General features: G+C 35.5%; 1 protein-coding gene across 1 annotated transcript in view; it reads left to right on the top strand.

Moving 5' to 3' along the window:
* BMP6 (bone morphogenetic protein 6) overlaps window positions 1-19,959 on the top strand; it is an 86,932-nt gene that overhangs the window by 64,056 nt on the left and 2,917 nt on the right. The window contains exons 2-6 of the mRNA XM_083359939.1: window positions 5,147-5,339; window positions 12,657-12,805; window positions 13,795-13,992; window positions 17,770-17,846; window positions 19,473-19,583. Of these exons, the coding sequence (XP_083216065.1) occupies window positions 5,147-5,339; window positions 12,657-12,805; window positions 13,795-13,992; window positions 17,770-17,846; window positions 19,473-19,583 (728 nt within the window). The remainder of the gene's footprint in view (window positions 1-5,146; window positions 5,340-12,656; window positions 12,806-13,794; window positions 13,993-17,769; window positions 17,847-19,472; window positions 19,584-19,959) is intronic.

Consider the following 19,959-nt stretch of genomic DNA (forward strand, 5'->3'; position numbering starts at 1 on the left):
CTAACATACAATAGAGAAAATAAAGATCTTCATAGACAGATAGATAATAAATAATTTAGTCTTTGTCCGAGGAGAGCAAGTAAAAACTCTTGGTTGTCCTCCATTAGAAATGTCCTCTCCAGTGTAATCAAAGGTTGAATTTATTAAGTTGCTGCTGCACCATAGTTTTTAATTTTCTGTATTTGAAACCTCTGGCAGGAAGATAAAAGCTGTGAATGGTCTTCCTTGTTTGGAGGCACACTGAGGCATCTAAATTTAAGCAAGTAAAGACGGTGGCACGGAAACGATGAGTGATCATTATTATGACTTATCAAAAGATGCATCACCAAAAATGGGTCAGAGTTTCTTTGCTTCACTGTCACTAGTCAGAGAACATTACTGCTTGCTTCTGCATCTCAGCTTTTCTTGAGACATCATGCTGCTGCTCTAGTAGCTGAACTTTCCTTTTGGTCTTTGCTTATTATCAATACAGAACTGAAATAGATTTCTGCCTGACAACAAATGACGTGAGTCTGGTGGGGGAATTCTGGGAGCTGAAGTCCACAGGTCTTAAAAGTTGCTAAAGCTGGACACCCCTGGTTTAAACCAACATGGTATAACAAGAAGGAATTATATTGGCATTCTGAAAGCAAAATTTTCTTTCAGAACAATCACTGTTCTGGAAGGCATCTTGTGAATACAAAAGAGTGTGCCACATTTGTGGTTTATTTTTTTAAAGCCAAACATGAAATTCATTCATTTTGATTATAATAAAGTAGCATAAAAGAGCCAAAAAAATCTATGGTCTAGACTAGTTTGTTCTACTGATTTTTTCCTTGGGTATTTAAAAACCACAAGGATAGGGAATGTTCAAAAATTGCTGTTTGCCAATACACCTACTCACTGAATATTTTGTTCTTCATTTTACATCTTGTGAATATAAATATGAATATAAGATCATAGAATGAATATTTTGTTCCTGAATGAAAAACATTGAGCTTGAGGCATTACGTACGTACGTACATACATACATACATACATACATACATACATTACATACATTTCTGGGACAATTCAATAATGATTTAGATACATTTCCCTGGGTAAGTACATTATTATGGTTCTCCAGTATTAATTATATTTATACTTTCACAGTATTTAAAGACTACTTAAATCAATCAACAGGACTGACACAAATTATGTATCATAGCAAGCTTGTGTTTTTTTATAATGTTAACTATGAATATCTCGTGATTTCCTATATTAGAATAAGCAGTTTCTTTTGATATATTCAGCACAATAGTACTTCAGTGTTAGAATTAAGTGAACTATTTTTACTTGTGGGTAATACTATTTGTTTCCTTTTTTCACATGAGAAAGAATATTTTACCCATAGTTTGGACTTTATAACCACAATGTATTCTTTTCCTGACTTTTTGTGAACTACTATTTATATTTACAGAGAAGTGGATTTCTTGAAGAAATTTTAACTGCATATTTTAGAGTAAGAGTGGAACTGGATTGCAGCATCCAATCTCTTTATCAGATGGACTGAGGCATTTCAAGTATGTCCTAACTCATCAGGGATATTAATTTAAAAACCCTATGTGTGGAAAGAGAATCTGTAAGCCTTTTTTATATCTCTTTTCAGATAATCATAGTTTATGCCACATCTGCAAAATCATGACTACTTACCATAGGATCGCTAACTTTGAATAGTTAGTTATTGGTTATGCACTGAATAATGAAAAGTACAGCAAATTTAATATTCCTTATGGTGACATTGTATTACATTTTATATTGGATTGATTTTTCACCTTTAGAGTAAGTATGTATTAAAAATGACTTGTGCCAAAATACTACTGTACAAAGAGTAGTTTGCATCTCTTTTTTAAAAAAAATATTCTCCAAAACACATAGCTATATACTAATAAGTATTCTATTTTTTTCTGACAAGACAATTAAATGATAAATGGAAATGTTATTGAAAAGTGAAGCTTTGGTGATCAGTGCATCAATATGCGGATTTAAAGCTGCATGTAGCTTATTGAACTAGTAACAGTGTAAGTTTTATAAGTAGAAATAAAAGAAAGGAGCAGATATTAGTGGATTGTATACATATGTGATATAGTGGCTTTCAGGTTTTTAGCATAGTTGTTTCTGTCATTGATTTACATCACATGCACAAAGCATGTGACTTTTTGTTTGCTGATCCCTGACTCAATGAAGCAATCTTTATTTCTCACAAAATTAATGAAGGTTCTACTTCTAGTCCATAATTTAAAACCCACCACCTCTTTTTCTTTCCTTATCTCTCTAGCTTCTACAGCCATATATTACCAATGAAAAGAGCAGATTTAAGTGGTCTGATATTTATTATTATAGATATAGCCTTATCTTGTTTATGTTTGTTATTGCCTTCCTCCCTACAATTAATTGCCTCTATGTTTTGCCAGCATATCATCAATCTTCTGGTGTGTTTAACTCTAAGAAACAAAATATTTATTACTGTTGTGTTGTTGGCATCCAGTGTAAGTTCATTGAGTGTATAGGTTGAGGTTTTACCTTTATCATCCTTATGTTTCATGTTAATGTTTATTTTTCACTTTCTGTTTTTATTTTCAAAATATATATTTTTAAGTCTTTATTGCTTTCAGATAATGAAGTGACAGTGTATAGATATCTGCTGTTGCTGCTGTTTGGACCTCCAAATTTCATTCCAGTATCACCTTTTGCAGTGTGATCATTTTTATAATATATTCACTGTATAAGTTAAATAATATTAGAGAAATTATTTTATAAATGTATCTGTGATAGGACAAACTTACTAGTTTCATATTTTTTTCACTTGCACAGTTGGATAACTTCTTTTTCTTTTGTAATAAGATTTCCCATAAAGGGTTCCTATTCTATCTAATGCAGGGGTGTCAGACTCGCAATGTCATGTGATGTGTCGCGACATATCGTGACTTTTTGCCATTGCCGGCAATGGGGTGGGCGTGGTTTCGCTATGATGCATCCAGCCCATGGGCCGGCGGCAGTTTGACACCCGTGATCTAATGAGTTTGGATATTTGTCAATTTTTAAGTTAATTAACTCAACATACTACAAATTTGTTCATCGTCTCCAGATATTGGTTAGGCATCGGGGTTTTTTTTTCATTCATGTGAAATACATATGGATTGTGGTTGATAATATTATAGGAAATAAAGGAAGATACTGTTGAAAGCAGTTCAGAAAGCTGGATGTACAAAGCAAGTGGGTAAAACAAGGCAGGAAATAGTTATCTGCATTCCATCAAGTAGATGAGAACATGAGCTCCTTTTGATGCCTGCTTTTAAAAAGTATGGTCTGCAGTAAGTCCCCTCAGCCAGAGAAAGTGCTACATCAATGAGAACTCTGAAAAATTAGAATCCTTTGTAAATGAAAGGCAAATAAGCCTAATAGATTGACTAAAGGAACTAGATCCTATGTGTGCTTCCCTAAGAGGAAGAGTCACTAGAACTTAGTTTGACATGCTGCCAGGAAAGTGTATATAATTTTCATTGTATTCACAGCCCAATACAATAACTCACTTATTTTCTTTTGACAAAAAAGGTCAGCCCAGTACCAAAACCATTCCATCCCTAGCTTACGTAGAGCAAGCAGGGTTAAACATATCTGTTCCATAGAACTGCAGCCTTATCTAAGAATAAGAGCCATAGAACTCAGTGAAACTTAGTCACATACTACAGGTTGAACATCAGTAGAAGTCTAGAAGGAGTTCTTGTTTTAGATAAGAAACAGTGATATGGAGAAAAATAATACCAAAATAGAATGGATAGTGGCAGTGTGCCAACAGAGCAGAAGAGTGCTGAATCAGGAAGGTATTCTTTGGGGATCTTGACTGGCACCCAGTTAGAAAAAAGGCTAAATACAAGAAAATACAAAAAAGGTGTATAGGATGTGATCAAGGAAAAATAAAGTTTTACCATAGTGATAATAAGTCCAAGCCACATGAATTAACGTTCAAACTTCTATCAACCATAAGCAGATTAGAAGTAACTTTATTTGTGTTCGCTGTGGTGATTTGATAAGTGTATGGTATTAACTGCATTTTTAGATCAAAGAATCTTTGAATTTTTCAGCTAACCTATAATTGAGATTGTTGTTGTTAGTTGCGAAGTCGTGTCCGACCCATCGCGACCCTATGGACAAATTTTAGAGGCCTTCCTGTCCTCTACCATCTTCTGGAGTCCATTTAAGATACTAAAGCACAATATTCAAACTCATTGATCCAAGAAGCTAATACTGATTTTATATGTTTTATATGTTCATTTCAATTTCTTTATACCCCAGCATATAAGAAGCCTTTAACATATGTAGAATTACAGTTACTAGTAATAGAAACTAGTAATTTCTAGAACTATCTGGATCAAAAAGTTTGAGTGGCAAGTGTCTAAATTGTTCTTCATCCCAAGTAAACACTTAGTAGCAGCTGAGTATTGTAGCTAACAGAAAAGAACAGAACAACTCCTGCAATTACTACCTTATTCTTTTGGTCACTAGATTTTTTAAAATCATAATATTCAGCCTGGAAGTGATAGAATTGTAAGTGACTGGGAATAATAACTCATGCAGTTTTGGGTGAGTGATACTGTAGAGGATGTGGAAAGTGTTAACACGTTCATAGTGTTAAATGGAGCAATCCATTATGCTTCCCTAACTCATTCTGTGCAAAGTTCTGGAGGATGAAGCAGGCCCAAGGCCTGCGGGACTCTCTGGGGAGGCAGAAAAGCCTGTGGGACTCTGGTGGGAAGGCCTGCAGGGATCTGGTTGTCATGGGAAAGCAGGGTTAAGGGTGGGAAGGGGGGTGGAGGAGGCCTGGGACAGGTGGGGCCAATAGATCTGTATAAACCACATGCTAATTCTTTGGAGAAAAGCCAGAAACCAAATAGAACAAATATTGTTTGCATTTTTTGCTAACATGAAATTGCTCAATTCTAATTGTTTTTTTTATAAAATATTATTTTCCTAGATGTCTCAGCTGCCTTATTTTAGTTTTTCTGAGGCAAGCTTGTCATTAAAACCAAAGTAATGCAGTCTTTATTTCTGAAAATTAGTCTGCAAGGAAAAGCATAGAATTTATGGTTAATTTATAATTGTCATCTTCTTGCTTTTTATACAGTTGAATATGACAAGGAATTCCTGCCTTATCAGCATCATCACAAGGAGTTCAAATTTAATTTGTCTCAGATTCCAGAAGGAGAGGCTGTTACTGCTGCTGAATTCCGAATCTACAAGGACTGTGTTTTTGGAGGCTTTAAAAATCAAACCTTTCTGATTAGCATCTATCAAGTATTGCAAGAATATCAGAACAGGTTTGTCCTTTCTGCTAAGAATGTGAAACCAACATAAGCATAAAAATTCAGATTCTATCATCTCCTACTTCTTGAACCATTTTGTTTTAATTCTGTGGAATTAAAACTGTTTATTTTTTCAAAGATCTTTATTTATGTTCATACTCTTTGAAATTTATACACAGAAAAGATTTATAATAATAATAAGTTGGAAAGGACCTTGGAGGTCATCTAGTCCATCTCCCTGCTCAGGCAGGAAACCCTATACCATTTCAGGCAAACCAATTTAAAGTCTTTTCAAAAATAATGTGTGGGATCAGTACAAAACTTGTTTTTCACTGCCAAGATTTAGAATCTTAATTTAAAAACTTGTTCTTGTGCCATGCTGTTCTAGCAATTATATTCCAGAAAGTTATAATATAGACACATATATGAACATACAAGAGTTATGGTTCTTTTTTAGAAATTTAATTAGAAATACCTTTATTCTATTTGTTGGTTTCACCCTTTACTTAATTTAAACTGAAAAACTGTAAAAAAAAAAGTAGGGCTATCATAACTAAGGAGACATGTATTATTTTTGAAATGCAGGTAGACTGGGATCTATGACCATAATGCCCATTATGGTTGTTTGTTGTGATAGTCATTAAGCGAGATTGCTTGGCTTAATGACCCTCACCCCCTGCTCTCCCTGGAAGTCATTTAAACAACCACAGGGTTATTAAGCAGAGCACATGGTAGGGGAGGCCTAGCGCAGACCTAGGCCCATCTGTCCCAGACCTCCCAGGGCTTCTTCCACCCCCTGAGACACCTTATACTCCACTTCCTGCCCTTGGGGTCCCCACAGTCTTTGAGCCTGCTTTTCCACCACCACCGGGTCCCTATAGTCCTTCACCACCACCACTAGGGCCCCACACCCTTCTGTCTCCCCAGAGGGAGTCTGCAGGCTTTGGGCCTGCTTCCTACTTTGGAGCTTTCCACCATGCTGCAAAAACTGTGTTAGGGAAGCAGAATGGATCGCTCCATTATGGGCTGCACAGCTGTATCACAAAAGCAGCTGCCATTTTGGTGCAGCTGCAAGGAACTTTGGCTGCTCTGAAAAAGGCAGACACCTTAAGACCCAGCTGTGGAACCCAGGCATACTGAGGGACTGAATGGCTTGCCTTCTTTCCCCAGTGTTAGGTTTGGAACTCTGGAGATCTTCAAAGGATAAGTGCTCAGTGGGTGGTGGAGAGGACACTCAAGTCCTGGGAAGACCTGGAGGAGTGGGCAGAAGGAGGCCTAAGACCTGTGGGGACCTGGTATGGTGGAATGGAGGGGGTTAGTTGAATGTCTATGTGTAACGATGTGTGGGAAATGGTTTGGGAGATGGGAGGAAGAGATGCAGACTAGGGAATGGTCATTGCAGCTGAAACTGCAGAAGAAATTGGAATATGGCAAATCCCTTGGAGGGGACCCCCCCTCCTAGTTTTTGGACTATAACTGTGAGGGGGAGAAATGTACTTTCAGACTTGCACGTTTCTGTTAATGTAACCTTAAAATAAAGATAGAGCAAGGTAGAGTGTGCCTGTCAAGGCTGCCATCAGTCTAGCAAGTCCGAAAGTACCGTCAAGTCCACTTTTCTGTTACAAATGAAGGGCACAAAATCAGCAGGTACAAATACCTTATCAGTTATAAAGGCAGCTGTAATCACAAACCATAACTAGGCATTAGTATGGCAGTTATGATTGTGTCTCTCCCAAGGGTAGCATGTAAGAAAAAGGGAATGAAAAGGGAAAAACAAAGTGAAGGAAAAAGAATAAGATGAGGACAAACAAATGGAAGGTATCTTGGGAGGTTATGAGGAGGAGAGTTGCCTCTATGAGGAAAGATGTTTCGGTTTAGAATGAGTCAGTTGACTGGGTAGCCATTCAGTTTATTGTGTATACAGTCTTGTTTATGCAGAGCCTTGTGTTCCATTAAGGAACATGGAAAAGAAAACAAACAGAAATGGGAGCAGCCTTTGAAACTCAGAATTTTGCTATAGAAGACAGCAAACACATCTCTGTTCAGATAGCTTGTATTTTTCCTACATTCAAAATATTATACACTGCTTTTGTTGCTCACACTTATATTGTACGCAAGCCCAGCAGTTATTGCCATGTGTCCACTGAACAGAAATTACATCATGAATAATTATTGGCACTGAAGTATCTTCTAGGTAGAATGGACTCCACTCTAAATCCCACCCAGGTTTGTTATAATAATGTAAGAGAGAGTGTACTGTGAGGAACTTTTAGCACCAATAATACTTCTGTATTATTGCTATTGTAAATATTAGATTAGATCTATCCTGACTGTAGAAGTAGTCCTCAACTTATGACCACAATTAGAACCAGAATTTCTTATGGCAGTTGTTAAGTGAATCCCCATAGTCATTAAGTGAATCGTGATGGTTAAGCAAATCCAGCTTCCCCAATGGGTTCAGTTTTAAGTCTAGAATATGGTGATGCAGTTTGCTGGTAAGATTCACTACTTAGAAAATATGTAATCTCCTCAAAAGAATTGAAAGAGAGATGCATTTATTCAGTTTTTTTCATTGTATGTTGCACCAGTGTTTAACTATGCTTTCCAAATAATTAAACATGTGTTAAAAGACATTTGCAAACTGTTCTTTCATGGTTTGCATCTATATGCAAAACTCAAAAAGTTATACTATCCACCAATTTTATTACTAATATTAATCTTGAGCATTTCAGTTAACTCATAGGAAACAGCAGCTGCAAAGGGAAGCCACGCAATCTCCGAAAAAGACACAGTTGCTTTTACAAGTTACAGACAGATACTGTTTGTGTTCCTTTGCTTCAAAGAACGTTTTTGCTTTCATATCTGAATCACTGTACAGCTCAAGAAGGCAGTTTCTTGTGATCCTAACTCAGAAATAGCTCAGAAGTGGAAGATGGAAGTTAATGTTCTACTTCTGAAACTGTATTATTTGAGGATAGTTTCATTTCACTTAATCACCTAGCTTGAAATGAAAGGTTACTCATAAAATGGCATTGGATTGAGGTGAAAATATCAGTGACGTACAAAGCAAAATATCTACAGAATTAATCAACTCATCAAATTTAACCACATAAGGAAAGACATATACATATATAAATTTCACAGCTTCAGGTTGTTTTTTTTTTAAAGAAGCCTGAGGTTACCAATATGCAGAGTCTAGACTGTTATGTCAATGTGTCATTGAAGAATAGTAAACATCCAAAAAAAGTTGAGCGTGAGGAAAGTTTTATTGAGTAAGGATAATTAATAGCTCCATAAATTGCTGTTGATGTGTAATGGTCCTGTTAAGCACCTGGGTAACAGTGACCTTTGAAGACAGGCCAAAACCTGCAGTTCTTAAAAGGTAATTAAAATAAGAAGGCCTCTGTTTGAAACTCAACAGATTGGGGGGAAAAAGGTCTGTTTATTCAACCCGAATTTAAAGAAATATATCTGACTAGTTGGAAAAAAACAACTAAAGAGTTGGATAGTAACTGTAAGAAAAAAGCTTTTTTGAGAGTATACCTAAAGCTTTTTTATTACTTGATGTAATGTATATCTATGAGAAGGAGGAAAATTATTTTTGTCTCACAATGTACTTCTTAAACCAGCAAAACCAACTCTTTTACTAATTACATAAAATGTTATTACCCAGTCAGTGCTAGAAAAATAAAAAAAAGCTTCAGGATTCTTTCCAACGGCCCTAAATAGACTTTTAGAAAAAGAAATTTCAGATTGTGTTGGAAATACTGTAATCAGTTGCAAAGTACTGTCTCATGAATGCTGTAAATATAAAGTCAGGATATATTGGTTAAAAATAGTAAGTAGGGTTGATATTTATAAAAAAAGCAAATGAACACTCTTCTTTCAAACCTAGAGCTAATTTTTCCTTTCTTGAGAGCCTTGTGGTCTAGAAATGTGGGATGGAAATTCCAGAAATAAATGATTTCTATGTTAGCAGCACATCTATCTTGCTTAGGTAGACTGGGCGCTGTTTTTTCTAGATCATCTGTTTGCTGACCTTATTTACTCTTACAGAGGTTTGCTGCAGTAAAAATTGTGTTTATAGACATGCACACGCACACACACACAAAAACCATCTTGTAGGGCAAAAAAAAAGGAGAAGTAAACTATAGAACCCCTTAACTTCCTGGTTAGCTGAAGACTGTATTTGAAGATGTTTTAAGAGTGGATACTACAGTAGTTCTAATGGCAGGACTGAAGAAAACCAATCAAATCCCAATAAATCTGGAAACATAGTGGTGACTTTCATTCTAATCCACCTCACATAGAGTGAGAATTAAATATGGGGAAATGAAGCCAAATTTTTGCTCATACAAGAAAGAATATAAATGTAATATGTTTCTGGAAAATTTTCTCTGTGTAAGTGGATGTTATTTGCAGTCACAATCAATACAATGATACAATGAAAACAAAAGTAATAGGCTATGCACTCATGGAAAATGTTTTGTGAAAAAGTGTTTTGAATCTTATATGAGCATAGAAGTTCTCTACCATTAAACAATGTCCTTTTCAGGGGTCAATGTGAGTCCCTCCCAAAAAAGCTAATTGCTTAAAAACAGCCAGTTTTTTTCTGGTTCACATGGGATCCTAAAAGGTGATGCTACTTTAATGAATAGCAGAAAGTGGCTTCAGTCCAAACCATTTATAAAGTTGCTGTTTTCTATTAAAAAGCATAGATGCCCCCAGGAAGGCTGCAGGGTATAGGGGAAAGATGATGTGCATCATGACCTCATCAGGCAAATAATTCACTATATTGTGATATCATTGATTTGTGTCATTTGCACAATGACATTATGATGCATTATCATTTTGACTTTTCTAACAGACTCAGCTGCTAATAAAACAGTGAGTGCCCATTTGATGTAGTGGGTCAGATGCTGGACTAAAAACTGGGAAGACATGAGTTCTTGTCTTCCCTTATAACATGGAAGCTAGCTGAGGAATTTCAGGCCAGTTACTTTCTTAACCCAGCCCATTTAATAGGGAGAATAGGAGAAGTGAGCATTATTAATGCTGCCTTATGTTGTGTAAAATAAAAGAGGGGGCATATAAATCAATACATAAATAAGAAATACAGTTGTCAGTTCTCAGCTTGTAGTCACAGAAAATATAGCAGTAAATCATGTGTTTTTTTTCTTGTTCTCATGCGTATATACTATTGAAGTTTTACCAGGAGTTTACCAAATTTAGAGACTTTATTGGTGAAACATGCTTTGGATACATACCACTGAAATGCTAGTGTGAAGCTTAAGACAGGCTTGATCCTCTCTCAACTTGATCCTCTCTCAACTAGTTTCATTATCAAACTAGGTAATATCACCAATGCAGATGATATTACAGATCAATCCTGAACTGCAAATATTCTACCATTTAAACTTTCTCATTGTGCTAATGGCTAAATCTACATCCTGCCTTTTGCTGGGGGAAACTGTACAGCCCTATTTTCCATATTTTTAAAAAATAAACCTAAGTGCAACACCCAGATTGGAATGTAAATTTGGGACAATCCCAGTCAAATAGGAATGCCTGGTAACCCTGTTTCTTTTTCTCTATTCCTCTCTCTTATCCCATATACATTTTTCTGACCATTTTGTACTATATTATTTTTTCTTTTTGCAATCAAACTTTATATAAAAATGTATTTGCAAGGACACTTGATATGCACCTTTTATATTGTAAAATGAACACATTAGTTGATTAAAAAGCAGCACACTAGCCTAGGAGATGCAGAGTGGCCTAGAGGTGAAGATGCTCACCTCCCACTCAAAAGGTTGAGAGTTTTCAAACTTAGGCAGTGACAGATGTTTCTCTATCGGTGCAAAGAGAAAAAAATATCTGCTGCAAACTCCACATAGGCATCAGGAAGGGTATCCAGCCAGTAAACGCTCAGCTCCACTCAGTCGACCTGATTCCATCCCCTTAAAAAGGATTACAGGGTTGTAAAAAAGAAAAAAAGATTTAAAAAACACCTGAAAAAAGTATATGGCCAGTTTAAAGACATGAAAATTAATGGCTCATTTTGGTATTAGTTCAAAATTGATAAATTGAGGAAATCTGCATTAAAACGGAGTACATAGGTTTTTTTTAGTATGGTAGATATATTATTTACACATTAGTAATTTAAATCCTATTAAAGTATTAATAATCCCTCTAGATTTTCATTGCTGTAATTTATAATAGGACAAGTCTTTTCTCATATAAAGCAGTGTTTCTCATCCTTGGCTTGCTGGGGAATTCTGGGAATTAGTCCACATATCTTAAAATTGATAAGGTTTTGATATAAAATAATTAGGAAAAGTTAAGTGAGGTCAGAATTAGGAATGGAATCATGCAGCATGCTGCTGCCTTGAAGCACCTCCTTAGGATAGTCTGGAGAACACTGTAAAGAGTCCCAAAGGTGCTTTTTCACAAGGCAACTAGACTCTTGTTTTTCTTTGAAGACGTTTTGCTTCTCATCCAAGAAGCTTCTTCTAAAGAGTGTCTGGTTAGGGAATTTGGGGAGTTGACGTCCACACATCTAGAAGTTGCCAAGACTGAGAAGCCATTACATTACATGTAATGAGGTGGTAATAGAATTTTAGACTGTATCTCTCCAGAATAAGGATATGGGTTTCAGACATTTGAATATTTCCCATAAAATATGGGAAGAATATTTCTCACACTTAGTGTACTTAGTATATCTGAATGTGAAGAAACAATCTATTAATTTGTTGAGTTGTGCAATTTTTTGAAGATGCTTCACAATATGCAAGATAACATATGAAACATTTCTTTTCGAATCATGAAAGTAGCCATGTCGTTCCTGCTCTGTGCACTTGCTTCATACATTATTCCCACTTCCTTAATTTGTAAAAGCATACATCTAATTATATATCCTTTAACCTGGTTTGTTATAATAACAACACACAAGATTAGAGATAATATAACATAATAATATAATCAATGCTAGGAAATTAGAAGAATTATAATCCTAAACATTACGCAGAGACCATTTGGGAAAGGCTATTAGAATAAAGATAATTTTGGGCTACCATATCTGAGTTGTAAATTCTGGTTGACCACTAGGTGTCAGAAAACAGTTTGAACTTATATCTATATAGTATTAGTCTTCTGAATCATTTCAGTCTAGATATGATCATGGTTCAATCCTTATAAAAGTAGGATTAAAGAGCTGGATAAAATAACAGTGATACACAATGGAATTATTATTTTTTCCATTGCTTTAATGATTTCAGTATTTAATGCAGTCCTTTTTGTACGCCTACCCTAAACTTTGTTTTCTACATTCAGAGATTCAAACTTGTTTATGCTGGACACCCGAATAGTATGGGCCTCAGAAGAAGGATGGCTAGAATTTGACATCACTGCTACTAGCAACATGTGGGTGATAAACCCTCAGCATAATTTGGGACTCCAGATGAGTGTGGTGACTAGAGATGGTAGGTATTAGACCAACGTATTCTAAACATCTGACCTTGTCATTAAGTGAAAGCTATGTTTATAACATTAAGCTATATATCTGGCTCACACAATCACACAGCTGTGATATGATATAGCTTTGGCTCTGAAACCAATAACACAGATTGAAAGCTTCTTGATTATTTTATCCTATGTTTGTAGTTATGAAATACTGAGAATTCCTGGCTTGTGAATATTGTTGGCAGTTGTTGAAAAAGTCTCTGAAAGTACTTTTTTTCTAGGAATGACTACTACATGTAGAGTAACTGAACCATTGCCTAGGAGGCAGATAGAAATTTCAATGTGTTTTCTTGACTGGATCAGAAATCACATTGCTTTTCTTTGTAGACCGGAAGTGGTGATACAGTGTAAAATATTCCATTTATCAGGCTGTACATCTGATAAATCTATGGTACTTAACTTGTGTAATACTGGTGGGGGTCTCATGCTACATTTCATTTTGCAATAGGCCATGTATCTTTAATAATCAAACAGGTTGGTAGAATGCCTTTCAGCTTCAGTTGATGGGGAAGTGTACCATTTTTAGCTGCTTAGCCAGATTGATTTTGTTCTTAGTTCTGCTATGTCAATCCAGCTATTCATGTTTGTGAACTATGGTTTATTGATTAACACCTTTGCAAGTCCAACAGATCCAGGCTGATATGATGCAGTTACTAGGTGATTTAATTGCTTTCCATTTGTTGTTAACAAGCCTTTTAAAAAATAATAATACAGGAAACATTATGCAAGACAAAAGAATTGTGCAAAATAAATTTGATTCAACCGCCATTGTCAGGTTATAATTTTTAAATAGTGATAACAGCTATTGAATAGAAACAACGAGCAGGGGGAAATTAAGGAGGGTCAATAAGATGTTGCATGTATGAAACCGTCTGCTTGGCTCAAAAGAGCTATTCAGAAACACTGTGCTCTTTATATGACATACTGCCTTCTTTGGTTTAATTTATAGGTCTCAGTATAAACCCTAGAGAAGCAGGACTAATAGGTCGAGATGGCCCTTACGATAAACAGCCTTTCATGGTGGCTTTTTTTAAAGTGAGTGAAGTTCATGTTCGGACTGTTAGGTCAGCACCCAGCAGACGCAGGGACCAGAGCAGAAACCGCTCCACACAACCACAAGATGTTTCCAGGACATCCAGTATCACAGGTAACCTCTTACATACCTGCTGGGCTATGTTTATTCATTACACATCATTTTTTGAGCATTTTATGATTTTTTAAAAAAAATTTCATATCTATATTTTCCTTTTCTTTCTCTTCTGCAGTTATTTATGTTCAATAAAAAATAGCCCAAATATTTTAATTGGCCCTTCAACTTTATACACATGAAATCATCATTAGTATCTTTTTGGAATATTTATTTTTAAGTACAAGTTGCTCAACTGGTTGATTCACAACCAGTTTTGAAGCCTACCAGTCTCAGATTGCTTTTGGTGTAAAAGTTGAACATTTAATATATGTTCCAACCCAGTTATGACAGAACTTTAACTTGGCTTAATGTCTTGTGATCATACTATTATTTTAGTTAAGTAGAAAAGTTACTAGTAGAAAAGTGGGAATTGCGACTCTCAATGCTGTAATATAAATTTCAAAATTGTAAGTTTTAGGTAGCAATATGTTCTGTGAAATTTGATTAATTTCAAATGCAAAACTATTTATAGGCTTAAAAAGAGAGCTTCTTTTTCATTCAAAGCCTGATTTATTATTTCAGATCATAGTCTTAAAATTAATGTAATCAACAAAAAATACTGGAATTGTTGTAATGAAAGGAAATTGTGTTACTTCATACAAAATATACAATGCTTTTTAGCAAGTTTTATTTTACTATAGTTTGAAAAAATAATGGACTTCATATAATATAGTTGAAACACACATACATTTGAATCTACTACTTGAATGACTACTAGGTAGACCAGGCATCTTCAAACTTGGCTCTTTTATGACTTGTGGACTTCAACTCCTAGAATTCCTCAGCCAGCCATGCTGGCTGAGGAATTCTGGGAGTTGAAGTCCACAAGTCATAAAAGGGCCAAGTTTGAAGACCCCTGAGGTAGACAAACTGGTCAATATACATAAGCTTGAATGTGTATAATAATCAGCCCAGATCAATCCATTGTAGGATGAAAGCCTCTTCATTGAAAGTTATAGACTAATCTGCACACCAATCCAGTGTGGTTTGGTATATAGATGTTTTTAATTTCCCACTCAAGGACTAGAGTGAGTAACTAAGCCAGTCACCCAAACTTCCATGCTTAAGTGAGAACTTGGGTCTTTCTGTTTCTAGTCTTACTGTAGCACCTTCACTATTACACTATACTGGCTTTTTAAAAAACCAAAAACTAGATAATTGTGTGAGCTTTGTAGATTGGAGATTAAATCTTACTTAGAAACTGGGTTATTTTCTTCCAGATTTATTGTTTGTTACATATCTTCAAGTCAGTCCTGCCATTGATTTTATCTACAAATGCTCACATCTCAGCTTGTCTCAGACATTTTCTGTCTTTCATTTATTCTCAATCTTGCCAAGCATGCTCATTTTTCCCCCTACTTTATCATCTGCTTGAATCACTTTGTAAAGAATTTGAGTGTCTGATTCCTGATCATTACCTTAAAGGAGCAGTCAATCTTCATTAATTTCATTTTTGGAGCTTATGGTAATCTTAATTGTCTCAAAATCCTAAATTTGGAGAAGCCCATTTTCTTTCTCTTGGTCTTTTTTGAAAGATCATTTTTCATATTCATATCTTGCTACCGAGGGGGGGGAGTAATTACTATGGCTGTGTTGTGATTTTTGTTGTTGTATATCCTTTTTCTTTGTGAGCTTATGTAAATTTGTCATACTTTTGTCTCTAGTATTAATCCTTTGCTTGTCCAGCATTCGCTCCATTACTCATTCTTGAGCCCAACAAAATTAAATACCATCTTCATGTTTTCCTGGTCAACTCAGAATTCACAAAGCGTGATGGCATTATCTGTGTCATCTTAATATTTCACCTAATCCCAGATTTTTTATTTTTTACTTTCATAATGAGGTCATCTAAGTTTATTAACATTCATTTAAAGAATTAATGTCAGCTATATGTCTCAAATTATCAGTGTTTCAGTCTCCAGTTTTGATTTTAGCTGTCACCTTAAAATTCTTAAACATATATTCTTAAAATATCTTTAAAAAGGTACGGAGACAATATAACTTTGTCTTACTACTTTCCCTATTCAGGACCATTTGTTGCTCTACATTCATGTCTTACAGTAGCTTTTTGTTCATTTAAAAATTCCTCATAACAATAATCAAGCTTTCTGGCAAATTTGTTAGCTTTAATGCATTCCACATTCTGTTCTGATCCACACACAAAGGCTTGCTGTAGTCAGTAAAATAATAAACTCTCTTCCTTAAATTATCTTGCTTTCTCCATAAACCACTTGCCTGTGCTAACGGAAATACTTTCTGGGATAAAACAAACAGGGGAAATATTTGGACAGCAGAATACCAACAATTGTAATTCAACTCCAAGCAGAATACTCCTAAACACCTCAATTTCCTAGTGATAGAGAAATCAGAGACTGATTCAGAAGGGAGTGTATTTTACAAAAGCTCATACCTTTTAATAAAATTTCTTACTTTGAAAAGGTACTACTAGGCCCCTGATTTTTGATTACCATAGAATACAGGTAGTCCTCAACTTACGACCACTATTGAGCCCAAAATTTGTTGCTAAGTGAGACATTTGTTACTTGAATTTTGCCTCATTTTGTGATCTTTCTTGCCACAGTTGTTAAGTGAATCACTCCAGTTGTTAAGTTGGTAACACAACTGTTCAGTGAATCTGGTTTCCCCACTGACTTTGCTTGTAAGGTTGCAAAAGGTATTCACAGGACCCCAGGACACTGCAACTGTCATAAATATGAGACAGTTGTCAAGCATCTGAACTATGATCATGTGACTGGGGCTGCTGCAACAGTCATTAAGTATGAAAAATGGTTGCAAGTCACTTTTTCCAGAACTGTTGTACGTTGAGGACTACCTGTACACAGTTTTCATTCTACAATGTCTACTTTGGGGAGGCAGATTTCTGATAGATTATAACAGCTTCTCCCTTTTAACCTGTGCTGGTGCTATGTCAATTATTTAGGGGGATAGATCTGAGTGAAATCTGATATCACCAGGTCACCCTACCAGAACTCAGTGATAAAAAGCAAATCAGCCCTTTCATCCAGGTAGAATAGTAGAACAGCAAAGCATTGAAGACTTGCTGATGGGAATACAGGATAGGGCAAAAAAAACCCAAAAGGGATTACCCATAACACATCACTGTTGCTCTGATGACCAGTTATCTCTCTGGCTTTTCCAAAGCATTGTTAATAAGAACAACTTTACACATATTAAATAGGACTAAACAACCTTAGGTTACAAAAAAATAACCCAAACCTATGCTAGCCTAGTATTTCTTCAAATAATTTTAATCTCCTGCCTGGTAGAATTAAAAAAATGATTTTGGATTTCCAAAATCCAAAACAGGCCCTGTAAGGTTCTGAAGTTATGCTTTCATCATTGCAATCAACAACCTGCAAAAATTTAACAACAGGTGTGGATAATCTGTGATCCAGGCACCCTCTCTACTATGCTGCTTAATTTTGCACTTTAGCAAAATTCAGCACTATAATACATCCTGAAGAAACTGATCAATGCCGAGGCTGTGGTTTTTAAAACTGCTTTCACAGAATTAAAAACAATGTTTATTTTTTATTCTTAAAAATTTCTGCAAGAAAATAATGTGTGTAGCCCCAATTATGTAGTAGCTGTTATGGTTTTTGTCTTCCATGTGCTATGTGCACCTTAGCCTATTAAAAACTGCCAACCTTTGCTTTAGAACTTACATCAATTTACAATTTCCAACAGTTTTTTTTAATAAATACCTCCTAACAGATTATAACAGCAGCGACCTAAAAACAGCTTGCAGAAAGCATGAACTTTATGTTAGCTTCCAAGACTTGGGATGGCAGGTATGTGGTGTTTCTGTCTTAAATGTGGCCTTAAAACAGTATCTGGGGTATTGATGCTAGTTTTCTTTTTAGCGGATTTGATGTGTTCTTGTTCTACCAAAGTACATACAGTGAGAAAGGAAACTTCCTTGAATATCCTGTTCAGTGATATATTTGTCATAATCTTAACTTGGATCGAAGAGCAAATTTTAGTTACAGGCTACAATAAAATGCTTTTTCAGTTGTTTTCTAGAACATATTACTATTTTGTTTACTTTATAATATTTTAAGTCCTCTCCATTCCTGATGGATTTTGGGGGGGGGGCAGGGTCAGCAAAACTGTCATTTGGTTTGTCAGTTTTTAAATTTTAAAAATTCCTATTATAAGTTGTCCATTTGCTTGTAAAGCCCTCTGAATGTAGGTTCCAAGTGTCTAAAGTTTTGCATAGATCTTACTAAAATGGCTTCCTTCCTTTTGGAATTAAAATCTGTCTTTCTGTAATTGAATGTTGCCTTGCTGGTGCATGCAATAGTGTGTAGTAAAATGGTTCTAGGCAAGGAATCTTTTGTTTCTAGCTGTAGAAGCTTCCATTTAAAAATGTAGCTTATATTTATGTGGAGGGTGCGTGCGCATGTATTACACTGTTATACATATATTATACTGTTATGGAAACAAATGCACTTTCCATAGACACCAATTGTGCAAGAAATGTCAGGATCCCTTTTGTAGTCTCCAAACCAAACATACATCATGCGACGTATCAGAGCTTTTTCTCCATTGCCGGTATTGGGGTGGGCACGGTTTCCTGGTGACATGTCTGGCCCGCAGGCCAGCAGTTTGACAGCCCTGCTCTAAACACTCACAGTAGGTAGAACCAAATTGTGAGTTTTTTTGTTTGCATACACTGGGCATGCAAGTGTAAAATGAGGACCAAACACTTGATGTTGAAATAATTGTTTGTAACTTAACTCTACGCAAACTCTCTTTTGATCATTCTTTTAATCTCTTAAAAATCCTGAAGCGCCCTTCCAGAACATTCTCTACCCTTGCCTACTTTAGGAGTGGATCTTTTGACATGGCACACAAAGCTGAGGTGATGGAATCTGTCGTTCTGTGTTTTAGATAATCACCATGTCTATAACTTAGTGACCATTTTTTACACTCATGACCTTTGCAGGTCTATAAAGCAAAGGAAAGCTGAGTAAGATCATAAGCACAGTTGCAATTTCACTTAGTGATCATTTCGCTTAACAACCAAGTTGCTGGTTCCAGTTGTGGTTGCTAAATGGGGATTACCTGTATATGAGTATGTACTTCATAGGATTGGCAGAGAAGATTCAGCATTACTTTAATAATGCATGAAAGCCAGTATTAGAAGCAACAGTAAAGATTTTTCCTGAAATCAGTGTTTCTCTTTGAATTTGCAGGATGTTATACAGAATGGTTTACTATCTCTTACATTGGTCTTTTATATTACATAAAGACAGCCTTATACTACAGAAATTATTGTTATATTGTCTAAAATTCAAGACATAGTAAACAATTTTATAACATCCTGCAAATTCATAGAGAAATACTGTTTTCTGTCTCCTTGTTGTATGTATATTTAATCTGATTGTTCTAACCCATATAATATACTTGTTAAGGATTGGATAATTGCACCAAAGGGCTATGCAGCAAACTACTGTGACGGAGAATGCTCTTTCCCTCTCAATGCTCATATGAATGCCACAAATCATGCCATTGTGCAAACTTTGGTAAGTATATGTGTTATTGCATGACTCATAATTGTAATTATTATGAAGAATTTAAACTTGTGTCTTTCTTCCTGAAGTTGTTACATAGCTGATTTCTCCAGCATATCTGTTGGCTAACTTAAACTTCCATAGAAATAGGAAGATAATCTTGACATTAATAAATTAATGTTAGAAGTGGGAGGATTATAGAAAGCAGAGGAAGACCTAACACGGGCAAGTTCTGATTTCATTAACTTTGTATGAAAATATACAACTGCATCTAACTTTAAGTAGCTAAAAATAATAGAATAGGCTCCCGTGCAAAATTGAATAAGAGCATAGGGTAGCTATGAAGACATGGAGGTACTCTTATAAACATGACGCAATCTCAGATGGC

This window comes from Vipera ursinii (assembly GCF_947247035.1).
Source record: "Vipera ursinii genome assembly, chromosome: 3".
In the NCBI taxonomy this organism is placed as follows: Eukaryota; Metazoa; Chordata; class Lepidosauria; order Squamata; family Viperidae; genus Vipera; species Vipera ursinii.